The sequence below is a fragment of the Cibotium barometz genome, chromosome 12, assembly GCF_041138505.1.
Source record: "Cibotium barometz isolate CiBa-2024 chromosome 12, ASM4113850v1, whole genome shotgun sequence".
NCBI lineage: Eukaryota > Viridiplantae > Streptophyta > Polypodiopsida > Cyatheales > Cibotiaceae > Cibotium > Cibotium barometz.
Window position 1 is genome coordinate 35,449,396 of NC_141057.1, and position 24,234 is coordinate 35,473,629.

Consider the following 24,234-nt stretch of genomic DNA (forward strand, 5'->3'; position numbering starts at 1 on the left):
GACTTAAGAGCATTGAAAAGCACCCCAAGCTTAAACTCGCTCCATGTTTTTATGGGCCTTTCAAGATTCTCAAGAAAATCAATGATAATGCTTTTAGATTGGACATCCCACCTCACTAGCATATACACAACTCCTTTCATATCAGTTTGCTATGCCCATTTAAGGGAACTCTTCCACTTTATCATGTTCTAAATGACCCCCCTCTTTATCCACTGCGCTACTCAATAGAAGAATGATTCTTGTATTTAATCAAGTATCAATGATAACTAGTATCATTGATACTAGTATCATAGCGATGCAACAAAGCTTATGGAAACTGCGTTGGTGTGAGCTGTGAATGCCACATTGAAAGAGAGAAATCCACACAAGACACTACATGCAAGAAGATATGTTGGAAAAGAAGGGGAAAAAAAAGGAGAAAATCTTGCATTACATGTATGGACTATATTAAGAGACCTTGAAAATAACAACTTAGGCAAAAAAAAAACTTACAAAATCTAAGGTAACCCAGGAAAATATCTAAAAACCAGAGGTAACAAAACAAAACAAAAATCCGACCTAGTAAATTATTACCTGCAAAGAGAACATGTGGACTCTGGAGTCCCTTATTTTTCTTGCTCTCCTATTTAGGCAATGTGTCTTGATCTCCTATTGAATGCCAGCTTAATGCGGGCATTAAACAATGATAAAGGTGAAAAAAAAATGAAATCTCCATGTCTACGGTTATGATCAAGCCCCGTGTCCAAGCCAGGCTTGTTCCTCCGCCACCAACCTGTCCTGTGCAGAGAGGTCCAACACATAGGCGATCATGGCTCCCGCAAGAAGCTATGGCATACTCCACCCCTTTACGCTCAACAAATACAAAGAAACAAGACTTTACGCCATTCGACGTGCACGAGAGAGAGAGATGCAAAGCAGTCGGTGTCATCTCTCCTCAAGGCTCAGCACGCAGTCTCTCCCTTTCTCTGTCCTTCTCCTTGCTTCTGCCCATACAGCCTCCCCTCCTCTGGCCTTCTGTTTCTCTGGATGCTGAACCTTTAGGGAAAGCGCGTTTGCATGTGCAGGCTCGCTCGCCTCTCCGTCTATGTGCCCCTCTCTCTCAATCGTCTGCTCTGAGGCCGCTCTCGTGCACGAAAGTGAGAAGGAAGGAGATGGGTGCTAGGCGAGCACGTGGACGTGGTATGCAAGCATTGAGTGGTGAGGGCGCACAATTTATAATGTATTACCTTTTATAGTCTAAGGTAATACTACCATTTAATTAATGTACCACGAGCACCAACATCATTGAAGCTTCATTCAATAATCATTGACGTGTAGAGATTGTTATAAGGTCTTCTTACTATATAAAATGAGAAGCCATGTTGACTTTTCGGAGTTTTTTAGGCATCTACTATCTAACAGCAAGAACTTTGTTTCACTATTCTTGGTTCCAAGTGCAAATGATAAAAGGAGGAGAATATAGAAAGTTCAAAATTCAAATTAAATTGCATATGGGGGGCTATGTTGCAGTTCTAAAAGACTAGTTCAAATCGTTAACAGATGGAGTCTCTCTCTCATCACTCTCTTCCTTTGTCACACACATACAACGGCCATCTCTCTCATAGATTTCTTGCTTACAACTCCCATAGCCTTTTTCCATTGTTCTTTCCTCCCTCCCACACAACTATATTCTCTCTTTCACACAAGATTTGTTAACTTGCATGTTGAAACATGGAGGTAGCTACTTCTTTCATTAGCTCACCAATGGGGGTACTGTGTGTGTGTGTGTGTGAGAGAGAGAGAGAGAGAGAGAGAGATAACTATAGGGGGAGAAAGATAGAGAGAGGGGGGGGGAGGACTGTAGCACAAAGAGAGAAAGCAAGGGACTACAATAAAAGAGAAAGATTGTGGGTCCACCTCTTTGAGAGAGTTTCGTCAACGTTGCCGTGTGCTCAACTTGCCGCTACAGCATTGTACGATGAGAGAGAGAGAGAGAGAGAGAGAGAGGTGCAAGCTCTTAAGTGTGCAAGGAGAGAGAGAGAGAGAGAGAGAGAGAGGCTATATGTATATATGGATGTTTGTGTGTGTATACTATCGGAATGTAATTATACACCTAAAGAAATAGTAGAATACATACATATTTTATAAATTTAGTTTTCTACATATCATAGCATGTGGTTGTGTACATGGACGCATTTTATGTGTCATATATATATATATATATATAGTTTATTATAGCATGTGGTTGTGCATGGACTTCAGAAAACAATGTGTAAAATTCTTACTATATTTAAACACCACTGCATTAATATTCACTTGCAAAGAAGCGTTGTGGAATCACCTTCATTTACATGTCAAAAGTGTGTTGTACTAGAGAAGCAGCTAACAAAGGGAAATGCTTTCATGATATATTTTGGCGTGATATCTTAAAAGGCACTTATATAGGATATGTCTAATGAGAGCAAGGTTTGGATTGCGTTAAATGCATGTCGCATAAGGGTTTTTCTCCAATCGTGGACATGCTGAAAGAGTGTGGCAACATAAGCGCAGCTAATAAGGGGGGGATCAATTCACATAAGGGTGGGCTTTGTTGAAATAGGTTTGTTATCGCTTGCAGTGTCTCCCAGCTAGAATGTCTCTTGGTCAACACTAGGTGCAATCTATTTTCCCATAAAAGTCCAGGTAGTAAACCTTTGATGTGTTTCAAATAGATCATGCATAGCAGCATGTGACAAGGAGGAACAAATATGCGATGAGATTGCTAGACTACATAAAAGATTTTTTGTCCCTTCGTAACCCATCGTAAATGAGTCAAGCTACTCACATATAAGAGGGAAGGATCATTGACTTTTGTGTTTTGTGCATGCCAAGATGCCTTCTTTGTAGAGTTGTCTTTTGAATGGTGTACCATGTGACCAGCTCCTACCTATCGGAGACGGCGGGCCATGGCACTAGTATTTTATACAACTAGACGAATTATCCTATTTTAGCAACTCAATGTGCACAAACTGCTCTAACATCTCTCTCATGCACCTCGAATGGCAAAAAGGCCTATTTCGTTGTATTCGATGAGTGTAAAGGGGTGGAGTATGCCCTAGCTTCTTGTAGGAGCCATGATCTATGTGTTGGAGGAGTAAATGGTTGGTAGTTGGAGTAGTAAATGATTGGCGGGTGCCAAGTTGAGTAGGACGACTGGTCAAGGAGTGCGCATGTAGGTGTGGCAGCATAGCACACCAAAATCGAATTTCGGAAGGTCAATTTATTAGTTGGGTCTCGTGTGCAACATACTTGCTATGAGGTCTTACGTGCTCTATCTGTGCCTCTTCGCACAGAACAGGTTGATAGAGGATGCAGGAATTCTTTCTTAAAGAGGCAGATCCGATTGGTTCACTTGTATCCCAGGTTCTTTAATAAAAAAATCATTCCTCTATTATCTAATTAACTGATGAAACTGTCAGGGGACGTATATTTGGAGCCCAAGCAAGGACCTCTGCCTGTAAAAAACTCCCGATGATCATAATGATTGGGTGTTTGTTTCAGAATAAAGTGACCACAATATGCCAGCATCAGTACTTCAAAACAAAATCTATGGGAAAATCCCCAAACTATCCTATTCTTATCATTATCTTGATGATCACAATAACTGAAGCTTTGATTTACTCTGCACGTTACTTACAAGAAAGCCAACACGTTACAGCTCCAGATGCACAGCCAGGATATGCAAAGCCACAGCAGCAAACCCATTGTTTCATCGCATGAAGGGGATTAACAAATATTCTGCATAGAACAGCTGTGCACATAAATGATGAAAAGGTTAAGTGTTTCAACTCACCTTCTCAAACTAAAACATAGCAGCACACATTCTCAGGGAGAATACACATACAGGTGCCCGCCCATCATGAGAGTTGGGAGTGGCCAATCAGGTGTCGGGCAGTAGGTTAACACTATGGTGGGTGCCAATCCCATACTTTTCTGATGTGGCTGCCACGTCAAACCTGCCGACACCAACTTTATGGGTCTTCATGGATGGGCAGAGACATCTGGGCACGAGCCCCCCCCCAAAACACACCACACACACACACACACACACACACAGCCTGCTCACGCCATGGCTTAATCTTCTTGAAGCTGCCTTGGCTTTATTATTAACAAGTTTTATCCCATACCAACAGAAGACGTATGAAGAACTCCCAAAACCCCAACGCTTGCACTTATGGACTTAATTATGAGGGCTGCTTTACCTGCAGATCGTGTGATTTGCCGCAGGAGCAGGCGAGCACTGGTAATGTGTAACACGTTTGCAAACAGTACCCATCCACATAATATGCCCCTATGATGGGCGGGCAGGGATGGTTGCACACCACAGTGTATCCAACCTTAAGTTGTATGCCAAGCAAAGCTAAAAGATCTATATTAAAACAAGAACCAAGCAAATTCAGACAAGATTGCACACCTTCCAAACAAACATGTAGAAGCCAGTGATAGCCGCTTTGCTCTTTAAATCAATCTGGCTTGCATGTTGCCATAAAATGCCTGCTAGAGCTGCATGACCAAGCACCTAAAAAGAGAGTTCAAAAGGCATGAATGTCCACAATTGGGATCAACTATGAAAAAATCCTACACTTAAAACTCTGCAGATTACGAAAGTATATATGAAACAAGACCTAAATGCCACCGCAGGTAGCAAACACTTACGCATGTAATAAGACAAAATAAAGCTTCTTACCATTGTCATCCGAGCCCACAACAACTCAGAAGTTACACCTACTAGCATTGCAACACCATAAGCTGCTAGAAGCAGATGTATACAGAGCCAGAAGACCTGTTTGACATTCCCAATCATAAGGTCAGAATGTGCAAAGTTGATTTCCTGCCTACACACTTTAGAGCCACAAGGACTTTCAAGCTATGTCAGCACCAACCCGCTCTTGTCCCAGACGCACTGTATAAGATTGAATGCCAAAAACTCGATCACCTTCCAAATCAGGAATGTCCTGTTTCACCAGAAATAACCCCAATTAAGAACCTCTAATTCTTAGAAAGCTGAGAAACATGTGAGACCTAAAAACTCACTTATACAGGTCATCCATTGGAAAATGAGCGCCTCTTTACTCTGATGTCTTAAAGATCCAGTGTGCACATACTACACCTCCCTTCCACATATGCTTCACCTCACATATATCATGATCATTTACTCTATGCATGAACCTATTCTATTTCACAAGCAACAAAATGAGCAAAATGGTCAAACAAGGCATCATCGATAGAGGCACATCCCATGAGCAATACACTAGCCCCTTGCAGCACCTCCCCCCCATCAGCAATCATTTTTTTCATCAGCACACAGGTCATGCACAGCGGTGAAAACATTATGTGCACCTATATGGCAGCTTTGGCAGCACAAAAAGCACATGTACGGCCTGATTTAGCCTGTTGTTAATTGAGGGTTGGCTGTGGTTATACTCCTGTGTGTTTTGGTGGCTGTGCAGGCAACACGAGAAACATGCCTGCACTGTAATCTTCCCACCAACATGAGCAGCTTCTTGTCACTTTTGGTAGGTGGAAGGTTCCATGCAGGCAATGTCTTGAAGTGCAATCTTTACACCATGTAACTCATCCTCCTGCTAGAGCATGCCTATCATCTGCTCATACGTGGGCTTAGCAATCCTTGCAGTCAGAGTGAAGCGATCATTTGAAGTGCTTGAAAAGTGTCCTATCACATCCCGTGAATGTGTGCAGTGCCGGGGCTTTAATATCCATGTCACGCCTTCTACCCCACCCATCAATCATGTCTGCATGACAGCCAGGAAAGGCATGCCACATCCCATTTCTTGCGGAATGGATGAGGTAGAGGCAGGAATGGGGCATGTGCATGTCATTCCATGTTTCTTCTTATCTGGTAGAGGCTAAGATTGGCTCAAAGAGGGGCTGCAACAAAAAACTTAAGTCTTAAAACCAAAGAGTGTACCTTAAAAAGAGCTATGACAACTGAGAAGAAGCACATGAAGCCAGTCGCAAAGATGAGTGGCCTTGTCAGGATCGCAGCTCTCCCAAAGACAAAGGTCTGAAAGTTAACAGAATTCAAGAAAAACTCATCAGAGACCATTAAACTTCACCTTGTAGACGATCCTGTTTGTACCCAGCCGTCTTAATGGGCTATTTAAATGCCTACTTGTAGCGAGCATTTCAAGTATGTGCAAATCAACCTTCACCCAGCTACTTGTCTCTCTTCCTATCAGCATCTGCAAAAAGCTGGGGTATGGGTGGAGCATACCACCTCTCACTGGTGGTGTCAGTGCATCCGGCTTGCATTAAAACTAGGAGGGTAGATCACATTCTTGTGTCGTTGGGAGAGGATGGCAGCAGGAATGTCACCGACAAGGTGGCATGGAGCACCCTGGCCGTTATGCGGCACTAGGGCAGGCTTGGAAAAGTAGACCCCTGGTATAGTAGCAATAAAGCAACTTCTCAAAGGACATCCTTACTCATAGAGAGTGTGCCACAGCCAGCATTTGAATAGTTTAAAGATTCTCCAGCATGGTGCGGTATCACGCATGCAACATCGATCCCTGTTTCTAGGCATCCTTTTCTCATTGCGTGTAAGACATATCTGCTACACAGTATGTGTTACACTCTCAAACTTCAAAGGCCTCTACTAGTCTCTCACACAGCTAAAGATATATAGGATGCCTCAACTATGACAAAATGTCTCTTCAGCATATCAAAGCTGTCGGAATGCCTCATTAATTTGCAGAACAGCAGAAGAACCATGTTGTCAGCAGAGCAGAAAATTGTGTGTGACATTGGGTAGGTTTGAACCTGCATGTGGAGATAGAAGGCAAGTTGAACCACAATCGCCCTAACAGAAAGAATGCAACTAGCAGCCGCAAAAGCCGATCGCTTCCAACGCAACAAAGGCAGCTGCAACACAAAGAGTGAAGGTTGTACTCGTTAATTGGATGCAAACCATGCTGTGTCAAAAAAATAATCTTCCAAATAGGCATTTCTGACATCCAAGTTAAGGCAATACCTCTATCGAGTAAGCTGTTCCAAGAATGAAGCTGACTGTGAGAGCCCAAAGTAAAGGCCTTGACCCTATGTACACGCCCATTGCAAGACTCTGCCCAGGGCAAACATTGCGACATGTTAATGGAGAACGCTTCCTGCAGTGTTTACTTGTTTGAAAGAGAGCTGTCTTGAGGATTAAGGCACACCAGAATGGCAAAGGAAGTCACTATGGCTATCCCTGTGCTCAGAGAAAATTCACCAGATGCCAAAGGCAGATAGGGTTTGTTGACCTGCAGAAGAAAAGGATGCAGAGAAGTCAGCCCCTGTGGTGTATTTCCTAGATGTCTCTGGCAGGAATATATAGAGCTGTCAGGATTTCTTCAAAAGGAATCGGCTGTAGAGTGATGTAATCAGCAAAGCCTGAGTTTAGAAAGTATTACCTTGTCAATTTCGATATCATATATTTGATTCAAACCCACGATGTAGAAGTTCATGCACAGAGCTGGGATAAGTGCCTGCAAAGGAAGCAGAAATTAGAGAGAACGATGCAAAAGTGTAATAGATGTAAACAGAGGACACACGATACTTGAAATGCTTCCATAAGCATGTGATGCCCTAACAGATTCGATGTCTTTCAAACTTGGGCCATAAAGCTTTGAGTTCCTCTTTTGGCATGTCATACCTATGCAGGCATGGCAAGGTATGAGAGGACATCCATGCCAAAAAATGTGATGAATGGGACTTGATGGGATATGATGGAACCTGGCACGGTACCTAACTAACTTCCATTTGAGGTCAGCTGTGTTAAGGAGCCAAGGGGTATGTCACCATTCACTAGTCTTAGACATGACTCTGCTGAAGACTGTCATGAAACAATGGGCACATTTTGTGAATAACCCCTTAAGATCTAACTCCGAACATGCACAAGGAATTCACATGTGAGAGAGAAACAACTGAGTTTTTGAGAGATACAAGTTCAATAGTCATCATATGTACACCCCTGAGCTGGGTCTACGGAGGACTGTGGGACAAGCCATCAAACTCTAAAGTTGCCTCATCATTGGGTGGACTGCCATGAACAAAATCTCATGAGTAGTAGTGCCCAATGAGCTATGGCACACACGCTCAAAAATACTAGAATTTACTACTCCATGGGGATCTCTTTTAAGATGGAAGAAAATGGCTCTGTGACACAACAGAACAAGATGATTGAAATAGCCTCACCTGACTTAATCCGACCACAAAATGTGAGGAAAAATCTGCAAAGCCTTGAATAGCCAGCAGAGAAATGGAAAGAATACCAACAGCCTGCATCGAAACAGAAGAAGAGGCAAAGAAGCATTTAATCATGGTCATGAAGAGTAACCTTCCATTGACAAGAGGCTCTCAATGCTGTCATCTACAAAAAGCAAATAAAACATACAGCACGACAGCCATAGCACACTTGACGAGCCTACATATATACACCATATTTTAAAAATACACGACTGTCCTCTGCACTACCACTAAGGACTCATGTGGACGTCAAAATTCTTCTTCCACCCTCCCAGGCAGCTTCACAGGTGAGTACAATTCTCTAGAGCCAAGGTTAAATGATGCTGTCAGGAATAGAAACTGTTTGAGAGCATACAGATCCACTTAAAAGCTCAAAGCCTATTCAGGATCAGCCAAGCTTAAGTGATGCTGTCAGGAGTAGAAACTGTTTTGAGAGCATACAGATCCAGTTAAAAGCTCAAAGCCTATTCAGGATCAGCCTTGCTGCCATTACTGTACCTGAGCACAACATGGGTGTAAGGAAGGCTTTATGAGCTTGTAAAGAGAGTAGCCCTCAATACAATGGCATGTTATCGAAGACATGTGAATTCAATATCATCTGATAAAACCCCTTTCTAGTTACTCAAACCTCTTCCAAAATCCATGTTTACCGTGCCAATGACAGTGTGAGGCCTTGTGAAACGATAGAAAGCATCCATCCATCTTGGGAAGTCCAGTACAATATTATCAACAGCTGCTGGAACAGACCCAGTTGATGGCCCTTGATCATCATTGACTGGTCTTGCAGTAGCCCGCACGGTAAGGATTCTTCCCGGATGTCCTTTACATTGCCACTGTGCCTTGTTGCTATACGTGATGCGATGTATACCAGCCTCTGTGTACCAAAACCCTGTTAAGATTTCAAACATGGAATGCCACAACATCAAAATTTCTACTTGCGAAAATTCCTATTCGAGACAACGCCTGCATATCACAGTGCCCACTTACCTAGAGTTGGTTAAAAAATTACACAGGGGGTTTTTGTAATGAGAGAAATTAGTGAGATAACCTGATAGAAATTAAGGGGTGCAGGATTGACTTGAAGCTCATGTAATGATGATCAAAGAGACTACGCTTCCAACTTGTTCCAAGCCTTAATGTAACAGATTAACTAGACTGAAACCGAAGTACATGCAGCACGAGATGGCCCTCGGTAGGAAGAGATTCACCGCCAATGTGAGCTGTCTAGTGAAGCAAAAGCGACTCCTCATCTTATAGGTACATGTAACCAAACTATGTGCAGCTGGACATGAACGCCGAGTACGAACCAAACTATGTGCAGCATGGACCACACATGCAAGTCGAGTAAAGCTGAGCAGCAAACATCAATGCATGAAGCGGGAAAAGGAACCCAAATCTCTAAGTACCTTGAGGTCGTGCAGAGATTCGCTCCAGCCGCCGCGGACTACAGGGGGAAGTGTGTGCGGGCGATCGATGGCGGGCCTGCGACACAGAGAAGCACCTTGCAGCTCGCAGAAGCTCCATAGAAGCACAAAAGAAGAGTGGGGAGGGGGAGAACTCAGAGCGATGGTGACATGATACTACTGGGAGGAGGCTATGGCGACGGGCGAAGGGCGAAGGGCGAGGGCGAGCAGCATGGAGGAGACGAAGGGGCGAAATGGAGGTTTAGGTTGAATCAGTAGGCGGCCTTCGTCCGCAACCATCGCAACGATCGCCATACACGCTTTTAGAAATTGGGCGCTTCAGTACGGCAGGTCGCCCGTCAGCTAAACAATTTCTGAAAACGTGTACTTGAAAATTTGAAATGTCTTGAAAACGTGTACTTGAAAATTTGAAATGTCTTTGATTTTGGCGTTTTTTAAATTGAAAAAAACTAGTATTGGACCCTCGCGTTGCCGGCTCAGAAAAGAACTGGTTCTCTCTCTATAGCCATTTCTCTATCTCTCTCTCTCTATTACACACACGGCCCCTATCTTTCTCTCTCTTCTCCCCTCCAGGCATGTCCCCATCTCTCTCTCTCTCTCTCTCTCTCTCTCTCTCTCTATTACACACATGGCCCCTATCTTTCTCTCTCTTCCCCCCTCCAGGCATGTCCCCATCTCACACACACACACACACACACACGTACTCACACACATACTCTCTTTCTCTCTCTCTCTCACACACACATGTAAATATTAGTATATATAATATTATGTTTTATATACATATAGGTGAATTTAAAAATATAAATACACACATACATATTTTTAATTAATTTTGATTAAATTTTAATGTATGGAGATGGGTGGTAAGGTGTGCTCATTTTTAAATATATAGATAGATATATTATACACACAAAAACACGCGCACAAATATATATTTCTATATATATGTGTGTGTGTGTGTGTGTATATACATTTACATATATATATGTATATACACACACATACATATATATGTATGTATGTATGTATATACACACACATATATATATATGTATGTATAAATGTAAATAAAAACACACATACATGTATACACACATATACATATATATTTTTTATTTAATTTAATTTATATTTATATTTTATTAACAGCTACTTTTTATTCTCTATCTCTCGCTCTCTTTCTCTCTCTTTTCACCCTCTCCCTCTCGCTCTCTTTCTCTCTCTCTCTTTTCACCCTCTCCCTCTTTGCACCTCTCTCTCTCTCTCTCTTTCCAGGCCTGCCCCATCTCACTCTCTCTCAAGCACACACACATAGATGCAGATGTACGCACACGCATGCACTCTCTCTCTCTCTCTCCCTCTCTCTCTCTCTCTCTCCCTCTCTCATACACACACACACACACATGTAAACACCCGCACATGCACTAATGCAACACACAAACTATCTAACACATAGAAAGTCTCTCTCTCTCTCTCTCTCTCTCTCTCTCTCTCTCTCTCTCGTCAGATAGATCATATTTGGTCTCTTGGGATTGTTCCTATGACGTTAAAAGAGCTGCTTCTTCTTCTTCTTCTCTCTCTCTCTCTCTCTTCACACACACACACACACACTCTCTCTCTCTCTCTCACACACACACACACATAAGTTTAATTAATTAAATTTTAATGGTGGGGATGTGTGGTGAGGTTTGTGCACGCACACATGCACATGCACACCCTCTCTCTCACACACATATACACGCACACACACACACTCTCTCTCTCTCTCTCTCTCTCTCTCTCTCTCTCACACACACACACACACATGTACACACCTGCACATGCACTAATGCAAACACACTCTTCCCCCCCCACACACACTCTCACACTAGACCGTCTCTCTCTCTCTCTCTCTCTCTCTCTCTCTCTCACACACACACACACAAACACACTCTCTTTGTCATGCCCGCATGCACACACACATATATGTAAATATATATTATCTATAATATTATGTTTTATTATATTTAGAGACATATATGTGTGAGTGTGTGTGTGCATATACCTATATACACATGTGCATTTACCTATATACATGTACATTTATAAAATAAATAAACACACATACACATATACTTTTAATTAATAATAAATTCTAATAAGTAGGGATGCATGGTGAGGTGTGCTCACTCTTAAATAAGTGTATCTTACATAGAATGTCTTTTATGTTTTCTTTTGCACGCTAATGTGTGTGATTGTGTGTGCACATACACACGTATACGTGATTGTGTAATGTCGACTTCATGTGCGTATGTGTCGTGCAAGTCTCTTGATTGTGTGTATGGTGTGAGTGTGTGTACGTGGTGTGTTTGTGTGTATCCATGTGCGAGTGTGTGCATGTACGTGTGTGTGACCATGTGAATATATCCATGTACATCTTTTTTTATATGTGTGTACGTGCACGTGCATATGTGTGTGTGAGTGTGTGCATGCAAATGTGTATAAGCTTACGTCTATGTATACATGTGTGTACATGTACTTGTGAATGTGAGTGTATGTATGTGTGTATATGTATGTGCTTTGTGTGCATATACACGCATGTATGTGTATGTGAAAGCTTGAGTGTGTGTGCATGTAAGTGTGCATATCTCTGTGTATACACGTGTGTCCATGAGTCGAGTGTGTGTGTTTGTGTGCATGTGTGCATGTATCATGTGCGTGTGTGTGCATGCACATACATGTGTACGTCGACATACATACAGATCTATTTATATATACATGCTTACATACCTATAGATAGATAGATACATATATATTATATATGTGTGTGTATGTATTTATCTATGTGTGTGTGTGTGTGTGTGTGTATTTATCTATGTATGTATAGGTAGGTATATTCTCTCTCTTATACATGCATATAATATAATATTAGAAGATATGTGTGTGTGTGTGTGTGTGTGAGGAGGAGGAGGAGGAGGGAGGGGTGGGTAATTTGCTTTCGAATGTATTATATATATATATATATATATATATATATATATAAGAAACTCATTCAATGAGCAAATGACTTGATGGTGATAATTAATTGTGAGCCCCAATGTAGCTAGTAATATGGAAAAGAAACCCCCAAAGACTGTTTTCTCTTCTCCTTTCTTCTTTTCAAAAGTTCTCCCTCTCCTTTCTCCACATAAAGGCTAGGTTTATAGGGTAGGCACCCTTGCTTTATCTTATACAGATATAGACGTATGTGCATATATACGTGTATATTTGTGTGAGAGTGTGTGCATGTACATGTGCAATTGTGTATGCATGTGTGTCTATGTATACATGTGTGTGTGTGTGTGTGTGTGTGTATCTATTTGTGCTTATATGCGTGCATATGCATGTATGTGTATGTGTAAGTTTGAGTGTATGTGTGTGTATGCGTGTCCATGTATGCAAGTGTGTGTGTTTGTGTAGGTGAGTGTACATGTGCGTGTATGCATATACAAACGTGCAACTCTATACATATGTTTGCGTAGGTGAGTGTATGTGTATACATGTTTGTACATGTGAGTGAGTGTGTGTGCATGTATGTTCGTGTGTGCATGTATGCATGTGCATGTGTACATGTGTGTGTGTGTGTGTGTGTCTCACAGAGACACACTCAATCTCCCACATATGCGCATACAAACATCCTCACATATACACATATACACATGCACATGCACATGCACCTGTCCTCTCTCTCTCTCTCTCTCTCTCTCTCTCACACACACAGTCACACCTCTCTCTCTCTCTCTCTCTCATGCATACACTGCATATGTACTGTCTCTTCTCACATATATAGAAACTCTCTTTCTCTCTCTCTCTCTCTCTCTCTCTCTCTCTCTCTCTCTCTCTCTCTCTCACACACACACACACACACACACGCGCGCACACATACTTGCACGCTCATCTGTGTGACTGTGTGTACATACACGTGTCTGTGATTATGTAATGTCGACTTCATGCCTGCATGAGTGTCTTGATTGTGTGCATGTGCTAGTGTGTGTATGTGCATGTGTTTGTGTGTACGGTGTAAGTGTGTGTACGTGTGTATGTTTGTGTTTGTATGTCCATGTGCGAGTGTGTGTACGTGTGTATGTTTGTGTTTGTATGTCCATGTGCGAGTGTGTGAGCATGTTAATGTGTTTGTGTGTGCGTCTTTGTGTCTATGTGTGTGCATGTACACGTGTAAATGTGTATGCGTGTGCATTTATGTATACATGGATGTGCATGTGGGTGTGCATATCCATGTGCGCACTCGTGTACTTGTGTGTGTGAGTTTGTGTATGTGTGAATATATATGTATATACTTATGTGCGTGCATATGCATGTATATGTGTGTGTCAGTGCATGAATACATGTACGTTCATGTCTCTCTCTCTCTCTCACAGAGACACAATCTCCCACGTGCGCATACACAGACATCCTATCTTCTCACATGCACGCACATACACATGCAATATACCTCTCTCTCTCTCTCTCTCTCTCTCTCACACACACACACACACACCCCTCTCTTATGCATACACATGCACATGCACTCTCTCTTCACACCCCCTCACACATGCATAGAAACACACACACACACATTCTCTCTCTCTCTCTCTCTCTCTCTCTCTCTCTCTCCACACACACTTGCACGCATATGTGTGTGACTGTGTGCACATATATACGTGTGTGATTGTGTAATCTCGACTTCATGCATTGTGCAAGTGTCTTGATTGTGCGTATGGTTAGTGTATGTATGTGTACGTGGTGTGTATCCATGTGCGAGTGTGTGCATATACGTGTGTGTAAACTTGTGAATATGTCCATATGTACATCTTTGGGTCTATGTGTGTGCACTTGTGTGTGTGTGAGTGTGTGCATGTAGCATGTGAATGTGTATGTGTTTCCATCTATGTATACATGTGTGCATGCATGTACTTGTGTATGTGCTTGTGTGCATATATACACATGTATGTGTATGTGTAAGCTTGTGTATGTGTGTGTACATATCTCTATATGTGCACGTGTGTCCATGCATGCAAGTGTGTGTATGTGTGTTTGTGTGCGTGTGTGCACGTATCACGTGCGTGTGTTTGTGTGGTGTGCGTGTGTGTGTATAGATCTATTTATATATACATGCTTGCATACCTATAGATACATACATACATGCTTGCATACCTATACATACATACATAATATGTGTGTGTGTATGTATTTATGTGTGTGTGTGTGTGTGTGTGTGTGTGTGTGTGTATTTATCTATATATGTATAGGTATGTATATATTTATGTGTGTGTGTGTGTATGTATATATTTATTTATATATGTATAGGTATGTATATTCTCTCACTTACACATGCACATAATATAATATTAGAAAATATATGTGTGTGTGTGTATGCGAAGGAGGGGGGATTGCTTTCTAATGTATGATATATATATATATATATATATATATATACATGCTTACATACCTATAGATACATATATACATACATAATATATGTGTGTGTGTGTGTATGTGTGTATTTATCTATGTATGCATTGGTTTTTTATATTCTCTCTCTTACACATGTACATAATATAATATTAAAAGATATATATGTGTGTATGTGGAAGGGTGGGCAATTTGCTTTCTAATGTATTATATATATATATATATATATATATATATATATATATATATATATATATATATATATATAAGAAACTCATTCAATGAGCAAATGGCTTGATGGTGACAATTAATTGTGAGCCCGAATGCATCTAGGTGTGTGGGAAAGAAACCCCCAAAGACATTACAGTGGTCGGTATGCTTCTCCACCCAATCAACAATCTTCTTTCATGGGAATAAAGGTTTTAGATCTTCTTTTTGATGCCCTCAATTTTATCAATCTCCTTCATCACAACAACGGCATCCATGGAATGGTAATAATGGTAATTTTGGTAATGGTGGTAGCAATGCACACACTTTTTCCAGTTCAAATGTAAATAACAATTTTAATACTACCAACCCAAGCAATGTACACCCCACACCAAATTCTAGTCACAATAGTAATGCACCCACTCCTCGCCCTACCCAACCTCATCAAGGCAATAATGTGCCTACATGCTTCAAGTGTCATCGAGCCAACAACAAGTGTACCTTTCGTCCTACTCAAAGGACGCATACATGATGGTGATGGTGATACGAGTTTGGATTGGATGGAAGAACAACTCAACAATGAAGAAGTCAACTGAGGCCACTAACAACACTATTTTAGATCTTTTGAAATCTTACACTATCTCATCTCCTACAAATTTGGATCAATATTTGCATCTTTTGCAATTTGCATATAATAGCACGCCTCATAAAACCACTCGTTCGCAAAGCTCCTTTTGAGATTATCTATGGTAAGAAACTTCCAACTCCAATTACTAGACTTTCTCATGAAGTTCCAACGGGGCCGATGATTTTGTTGTGACTCATAACCAAATTTTGGCTGAAGCTCGTGAGTTTATTCTTAAGGCTCAACAAGCTTACACTAAACAAGCTAACAAGCATAGAAGACCAAAGACTTTTAAAGAAAATGATTTACTTTGGCTTCTCATAGAAAAGCGCAAACTAAAGTCTGTTGAGAAACATCCAGCCATTAAATTATCTCCATAATTTTATGGGCCTTTTAGAATAACTACTAAGATCAATGACAATACTTATCATTTGTCCCTTCCTGACCATTGGAATATTCCTAATTCCTTTCACATTAGTCTACTCAGACCCTTTAAAGGTAGACCACCTTCTACCCCCATTTATGATCACCCACCTCTCCTAGAGCTTGATACAGAAATTTTAGTTCCCTGAAGCAAACTACTACTTGCAATGGCAATGTTTATGTCAGATATTTGGTTAAGTACAAGAATCATCCTGTAGAAGAATCTCAATGGATTCCAAACCATGCCCTTGCTACGCACTAAACCCTAATCTACTCCTTTCACCAGACAGTTGCAGTGAATTTTACACGGTATTGAGACCGGTGTAATCGTGTGAAGGTCACCGGTGTAATCGTGTGAAGGTCACCAATTTGAGGTATCACACGATTGGCAATTCATTTTAGTATTTGATATTGATATGTGTGAAGGTCACCGATTTGAGGTATCACACGATTGTCAGTTTATTTTAGTATTTGGCATTGGTATGTGTGAAGGTCACCGATTTGAGGTATCACACATGGTTATTTTTATGTGCAAAGATCACTGAATTGAGGTATTGCACGAGGTTTTGATATTGTGGATTCCTGTGATGGATATTTTGAACTTCATATTTACTTTCGTGCAAAGGTCATTGAATTGAGGTATTGCACGTAGTTGTTTAAATATGCAAAGGTACCAACTTTGAGGTATTGCATGTTTGGCAATTAAGGACAGTTGCTTTTCACTAGGGGAGGAATGTTGGAATTATTCGCATTATTTGGAATTTATGGATTTATTTGATGGATATTTATTTTAAGTGCAAGCAAGACTGATTACCTCTAACTTGTTACATATTTGAAATTTATGGATTTATTTGATGGATATTTATTTTATGTGTAAGCAAGACTGATTACCTCTAACTTGTTACATATTTTGAGCTTATATTGTGAATGTCAGTGCAGATCAGTGGGGGCAGGGTTAGTGTGTGGGAAGTGCATGGATCCATTGGGCTTGCTTCGATGGAAATCTATTGACGCCTTGCGCGTGGCGATTATTTATTTGACAATGGCAGTGATATTTTATGTACACATTAGTGTGAAACATTTTGATATACATTAGTTCTATTTCATGAGTGAATCTTAGAGTGTTCACATTTTTTGTATTTAGGCTTATGCAAGCCCAATGTGGAGATCCATATTTTTTGTTACATGTATTTTTGGCTCTTGCTTTTTGTACAAAGAAATATATTTAAATACACCATGAAGAGGACTTGAGCCACTCTCATGGTGGGGGAGATTTAACCCATTCTTGTTTTTTGTACAAGGAAATATATTTAAATACACCATGAAGAGGACTTGAGCCACTCTCATGGTGGGGGAGATTTAACCCATTCTTGTGTCGCGTGCAAAGCTTTCTTCTATTTTGAGCTTGACTATTTCTTTCAAGTTGATTTTTAATAGAGGGCCAACTGTGAGCTTCCAATAACATTAATAAATGGGTATGCTTGATGAGAGAGAGAGAGAGAGAGAGAGAGAGAGAGAGAGAGAGAGTATGTCATACATACACACACACACACACACACAGAGTACATGGCATGTGATTGTGATTTCTCACTTGTTTATGCAGCACTCACATATCGGTTGTTCACACATCCACATCTACTTTATTTAAGGTGAGATTCAGTATGAAATTTTATATAATCAAAGAATGATTTTTTTAATATTCTATACAGTTGGATACTCAAAGAGAATAGTGGGGCATGGGCCCCTATAAAAATTTAAAGCTAAAAGGTTTGAGTGGGTTGGAAAAGTTTGAGGTTTCTCTCATCTAATACTATCATTCACACTTCTTTGAGCAATTATCAAACCTTCCACTAGAAAGTCATTTGAGATTGAAAGAGAGCAAAGAGGATCTCCTTCAAAGCACATGGGTGTGGGCTCACTTTTTAGGGTCCAATGTGGAATACATCTTTCTTGTAGAACAATCAAAGGCTCACCTCTTCGGGTCTTACGCAGAACACATCGAAATATGTGTAAGGTGCATCTATTTGAGGATATAATAAGTGAGCACACCTCACCACACATCTCCACACCAATGGAAAAAAAAGTAAAAGCAATAACCATTTATATCTTTTTTTTTAATATTTTTTCTTTACAAAAATTCTACATACATGCACACACACATACACACATATATGTGGCACACAGACACACATATGCACACACACTCGCACGTGTACACACATACTTGCATGCACTCATGCACACTCACATACACATGCATGCATAGACACATGTAAGCATACACACACATAGTGTACACTTGTATATGCACATTCACACACACACACACGCACACACACACACGGCCATGCATGTACACAGTCACACACACTCACATGCATGCACACAGAATCGACACACACCTAATCACCCACATGACATGCGTGCACACACCCATACACATGCACATGATGCACATACACACTTTCTAGCATGCACGCACACACTTGCATACACACACATAACACAAATACACGTGTGCATGCACTCGAGTGTACACACACACATGCACATACATGTATGCATCCACACACACATACACATAGATGGATGCACACACTCTTGTGTACGTGTACACACACTCTCTCTTCCGTATGTGCACACACACTCTCTCTTGCAAGCGTGCACATAGAGACACATACATGTGCATATACATAGGCACCCGCACATACACATGCACACTCGCTTACGTGCGTGCACACAGAGACACACACACACATGCATAGACATAGGTACACACACATACAAGCACACACACAATGCACGCGCATATGTGATTGTTGTCGGCAAACACAATCATATGCGTGCACACTCAGAGTCGATACACATAATCTCGGTGTGAGAGTAATGTGAGTCGCCTTTCTTAAGGCTTTAATAGATGAGGATGCACGTCCATAGACATGTACGTGCACACACTATTGACACATAAAGGTGCACATATATGAGTACACACAGAGTTGGCGTGCACACACTCAATACACACATGCATGCATATACACACATACACTTCCACTTGTGTGCGCACTCGATACGCTTCCACTCATGTGCACACACATAAAGAAACACAATTGGCACATAGACTTGTACGTGCACATAAAATCGACACATACATGCATGTGCATGCACATATACCCACACACATGCACGTGATGCACATACACATAATGGCATACACACATATACACACACACTCTTGCATGCTTGCACACACACACACACACACACACACACACAACACATACACACACGAAATTAACGAGGCAAACCTTTCTTGTGCTCGGAATCATGAGCAAGAGAGATTGCATCAAGAGAAGTTGTCTTGAACATGTTCACATCTGCTTGAATAGTTGTCACAAGACCATCTTCATACTTTTGTTGGAGTGACTCTTCAGGAACATCCTCGAGCATACGAAGCATAAAAAGTGATTGCCAAAATCTTTCCGTGTATTGAGAAATTGTATCACGATCTATCATGCAGAGAAGATTCCATGCTCGATGAGTGTTAAGGTGGAATTGTGGAGAAAGAAAATCAGACTTGAATTTGTCTTGGAATTGATCCCAAGTGAGAGGCTTGGTAGGACCCATGTGAAGTGCGTTCCACCATAAAGAAGCTCAATCGTTCAAATCATTAGTAGCAAACTTTATTTTATCTTCCTCGGAGAATCGTTCACTAGCAAAATAATCACCAAATTGAGTCAACCAAGAAAGAACTAGATGACCATCTTTTTTACTGTCAAATTTGGAGAACGTGAATGCGCGATGGCTGATCTTGGAGTCCTTGTGAGTCGAAAACGGATTTGAGAATCTTGCTCAAGCGATCATCTTCGAGAGGCATGACATCAAGAGACTCCTCATGACCATGCTGTTGTTCTTTCAAGTTACATCTCGAGTAGAAGAATGGGCTCCTCCAAAGTAGGAGCGGGAAGAAGTGACACATTCAAAATGGAATCCATGGCTGTAGATGCTCGGTAGAAATCGGGGATGTAGGGAAACAAGGATAGGAAGAAAAATATTCCCCCTCAAAAGATATATATATATATATATATATATAATACTTCTTTTTTCTTCTTCTTCTCTCTCTCTCTCTCTCTCTCCTTCTTCTTCTCTTCTTTTTCTTCTTCTTCTCTTTTGTTCTTCTACTTCTTGTTCTCCTCATGATTTCACCGCAGAACACCACACAACCCCCCTAATAATCCCACATAGTGTTGAAAAGGGAAACGAACTAGGTATAAAGGAGAGAAGAGGATAGTGTTTGCCTTTGTCTCTTAGGAGACACCCACATTGGGATTATGGGGAGGTGAAGTCGTCGATGCATCGCCTGTCTCGGTGATGTTGCCGTCTGTCGCTACTGTTGTCGTCGCTTGTTGTTGCTAGTGTGCTGACTATACTTGATGCCCCTTATGCTCGCCTGTGTGCTGGCGGTCGATAGGAGCCGGTGTGTTCGTCAGTGGTTGGTATGTGTTAGCTAGTGGTTGATGCCCTGTCCACTATAGAAGTGTGCATTGTATACAAGGAGATAGGTGGCGCTCTAACAACTGGTGTCACCCTAGGGTTTTGTGCCGACGTCTCTCACCTTCGCCCAAAGGATAGTAGTCCTAGGGCATCTGAGTGCCCAATCCATAACTTTTTTTTTCTCTGACAAGAAAACTACGACGGCACAATTCTCTGTGTTTCCTGGCTCTATGGCTCAACCAATATTGGAGGCTCACGGTTGGCCTTCTATTAAAAATCAACTTCAAAGAAATACTCAAGCTCAAATTAAAAGAAATCTTCGCATGTGACACAAGAATGGGTTCAATCTCCCCCCACCACCATGAGAGTGGCTCACGTCCCCTTCATGATGCATTTAAATATATTTCCTTGTAAAGAGCCAAAAATACATATAGCCAAAAATATGGATCTCCACATTGAGTTTGCATACGCCTAAATACAAAAATGTGAACACACTAAGGTTCACTCATGAAATAGAACTAATGTATATTAAAATGTTGCACACTAATGTGTACATAAATATCACTGCCTGTAAGATCCCTGTCCCCACCGCGCAACAATTTCAAGGGTGCTAGCAGCAGAAGTAGCACTTCTTGCGCGGGTCAGGGTCCCACACTCGGGGCCTCACCCACGGATATCCGGACAAGAGACTAATCCATCGGTTTTTCCAAAACCGAACCTGGAAAAACTTCCTTTGTCCGAAAAGCACGGGCGACTCCACCAGGATAACTTTTCCCTAACATAGTCAAAAGCCTTAACTAATTGAGCTCATCTAACCGAAACCATAAGTCCCATAGTCAGATCAGGGAAAAGACTGTACTTGGATCATAGAGACCAACGCTTTTTTCCTCATTGAGAGGCAACTGGGTTGAAAGTTTCCTCATAATCAATGCCATATGTCTGCGCATACCCTTTGGCTACCAATCTAGCCTTATACCTGTTTATGCTTCCATCACTGTTATGTTTTACTTTGTACACCCACTTGCATCCTATGGCTTTCTTGCCTTCAGGCAATTGCACTAAATCCCAAGTCTCATTTCCATAGAGTGCATCCATCTTCTTATCCCTAGCTTTCTCCCAACATACATTTTCAACAGCCTCATCAATGCATGTGGGCTCTACAACCTGCACAACCTTTGCCATATATGCATAGTGATGTGCCACATAACCATCATAGGTAAACCTCTGCACAGGGTTTTTCACTCTCCCAGATCTTCGCAGCTTTTCATTCATGGCTTCCATAGCCTTCTTTACACCAGGTGTTCTCATAGCTGGGATCCCAAGCTCCTCATCAAGGCTCATCTCTGAGTCACTAGACTCTCCATCAACATGAGAATGCCTTGCAGAAATGTCAGGCATACCAAGGGGCTCAACCACTTTCTCTTTTCCTTTACGTGACGTACTAATCACATTTGCAGGACTGGTATTATGATGCAACCTGCCACTCCATGGTCTATCAACAAACCCAGTAGATGAGGACTCTCCTGGTCCACTCAAAGACTGTGATTGCTGACCTGCATTCTGTGTAACCACACTTCCACTCACATCAGCCCCAGCAGCCTGAAATTCTGAAAGTGAGTGAACACCTCACTCTTCTCCTTCATGAAATATACCCACACTTTCCTTGTGTGTGGTCATCAATGAATGTCACATAATAATACCTGCAGCCTCCCATAGAGATGGTCTTCGTAGGACCCCATACATCTGAATGCACAACATCTAGTGCATTTCTTCTCACATATCTGTTACGTGGAAATACATGCTTTGTTTGCTTTCCAAATTGGCATGCTTCACATATTCTCTGCATACCTTTCACTTTAAACTTTGGCAGCCCTGTCTCACAATTCCTTTAGTCTGCATAGACTTCATTCTCTGCACATTCACATGTCCAATTCTTTTATGCCAAATGTCTGTCTGTAACAATTCCTGAACCATTTGCAAACATCGCAGCACTCATTTCAGGCATGTCTACATTCAACGTAAACATTCTGTCCACTCTGTTGCCTTTTGCAAACAACCAACCTGCACTTATCTTAAAGTCTTCAACATAACAACCATTAGGATTAAACCGAACCTGCAAACCCTGCTCAATCATCTGGCCAACTGAAACCAGATTCTTTGTTATGTTTATCAGAACGTGAAGTACATCTGCAAGGTACTTCACTTTGCCATCCTGCATAGACAATGGCACATCTCCAACATGGGCAATTGGATGAGCAGTGTCATCCCCTGTTTCCACAAAACCTGGTCTTTCAAGGTTTTTCATCTCCTTGAACCACTCCCCATGACTTGTCATGTGGTTCGAAGCACCTGAATCCACATACCATATATCATCTTTTTGTGCTGCTTCAACATTTTCAGACATGGCATTAACGACATGCTGCATAACAAACAACCTTTCATTATCCTCATTGTTGCTGCTTGAGGATGCATAGTTGTTTTGCTGCACTTTCCTATTTTGCATGTCAGCTTGCTTCTTATAACATTCTGCCTGCACATGTCCAGGCTTACCACAATAAAAGCATTCACGTGTATCATTATATTGCCTTTGCCAATTTCCACGTCCTCTTTGACTCCCCCTACCTCTGAATTTGCCTCTTCCACCTGTGTGTTGTTGATGTTGTTGTTGTGCATTCTGGGGCTGTTGTTGTTGCTACTGCTGGCCATAATTCTGATTACCTGTTCGGCCACCTCCTTGACCGCGTCCACGGCCTCCTCTACCTCGTCCTCTTCCTGAACTTGTGTAGAATGCCTGTTGCTCTGAACTGTTTTTGTTTTGTGAAGACTGTTGGTCTTCACCCAAGCTCTTCTCTTCTATAATCAGCATAAACACCAAATCTGTAAAGTTGGGAATGTTTTCCCGAGTTTGATTAGACGTCTTGAATGCCTTGTATTGTGGCCCGAGACCACGTAGACAGACTTCCACCTTATCATCATCATCTACTGACACACCAATAGATGCAAGGGATTCCACAATACCCTTTATCTTCAATGCATAGTCATTCACAGACATGCTCTTTTTCTCCACAGTATGAAGTTCATTCTTCAACTGTATCTTACGTGCCTTGGTATTTGTTTCATATAGTTTACCAAGGTGTCCCATGCCTCCTTGGGGGACTTGGCATCCTGAATGTACCCAATCATGGTGTCCTATATACTAATGGAGAGCCAATACATAACTTTCCTGGCTCCTTGGTTCTAGTCTTTAAACTCTTTCACATCTGCAGCAGTCGGATTTATGTCCGGTATCTCTGGTGCCTCTTCATGCTCACCTTCTATGTAGTCCCAATAGCCCTTTCCCATCAGGAAATTCGTCAACCTGAACCTCCA

At 41.5% G+C, this 24,234-nt stretch overlaps 1 protein-coding gene across 3 annotated transcripts; it reads right to left on the reverse strand.

The window, feature by feature from the left end:
• Positions 1–3,447: 3,447 nt before the first annotated feature.
• On the reverse strand, positions 3,448–9,984 carry LOC147633352 (homogentisate phytyltransferase 1, chloroplastic-like). 3 transcript variants are annotated; one of them, XM_086806414.1, is made up of 14 exons: positions 9,669–9,984; positions 8,913–9,136; positions 8,212–8,295; positions 7,428–7,502; positions 7,194–7,277; positions 7,010–7,099; positions 6,799–6,900; positions 5,948–6,043; positions 4,902–4,973; positions 4,706–4,801; positions 4,433–4,537; positions 4,221–4,309; positions 3,863–3,974; positions 3,611–3,769 (listed from the first exon to the last, which is right to left on the reverse strand). In XM_086806414.1, the coding sequence occupies exons 1-13, from the start codon at positions 9,784–9,786 to the stop codon at positions 3,899–3,901; spliced, it is 1,311 nt and encodes a 436-aa protein (XP_086662540.1). In that variant the 5' UTR covers positions 9,787–9,984; the 3' UTR covers positions 3,611–3,769; positions 3,863–3,898. The 3 variants fall into 3 exon arrangements, with proteins under 3 accessions (XP_086662541.1, XP_086662540.1, XP_086662543.1); XM_086806417.1 differs by having other exon boundaries at positions 8,913–9,151; positions 9,669–9,927; XM_086806415.1 differs by lacking the exons at positions 3,863–3,974; positions 4,221–4,309 and having other exon boundaries at positions 3,448–3,769; positions 8,913–9,151; positions 9,669–9,919.
• Positions 9,985–24,234: the final 14,250 nt, after the last annotated feature.

What these genes read in the sequence shown, in the direction of transcription:
- LOC147633352 (XM_086806417.1), bottom strand. Translation starts at nt 9,786, where the DNA reads ATGGAGCTTCTGCGAGCTGCAAGGTGCTTCTCTGTGTCGCAGGCCCGC. An exon ending in GAACAGCTTACTCGATAGAG is followed by an intron (nt 6,901 to 7,009) that starts GTATTGCCTTAA and finishes TTTGTGTTGCAG; the next exon opens with CTGCCTTTGTTGCGTTGGAA. An exon ending in TCTACATGTTTGTTTGGAAG is followed by an intron (nt 4,310 to 4,432) that starts GTGTGCAATCTT and finishes CGCCCATCATAG; the next exon opens with GGGCATATTATGTGGATGGG.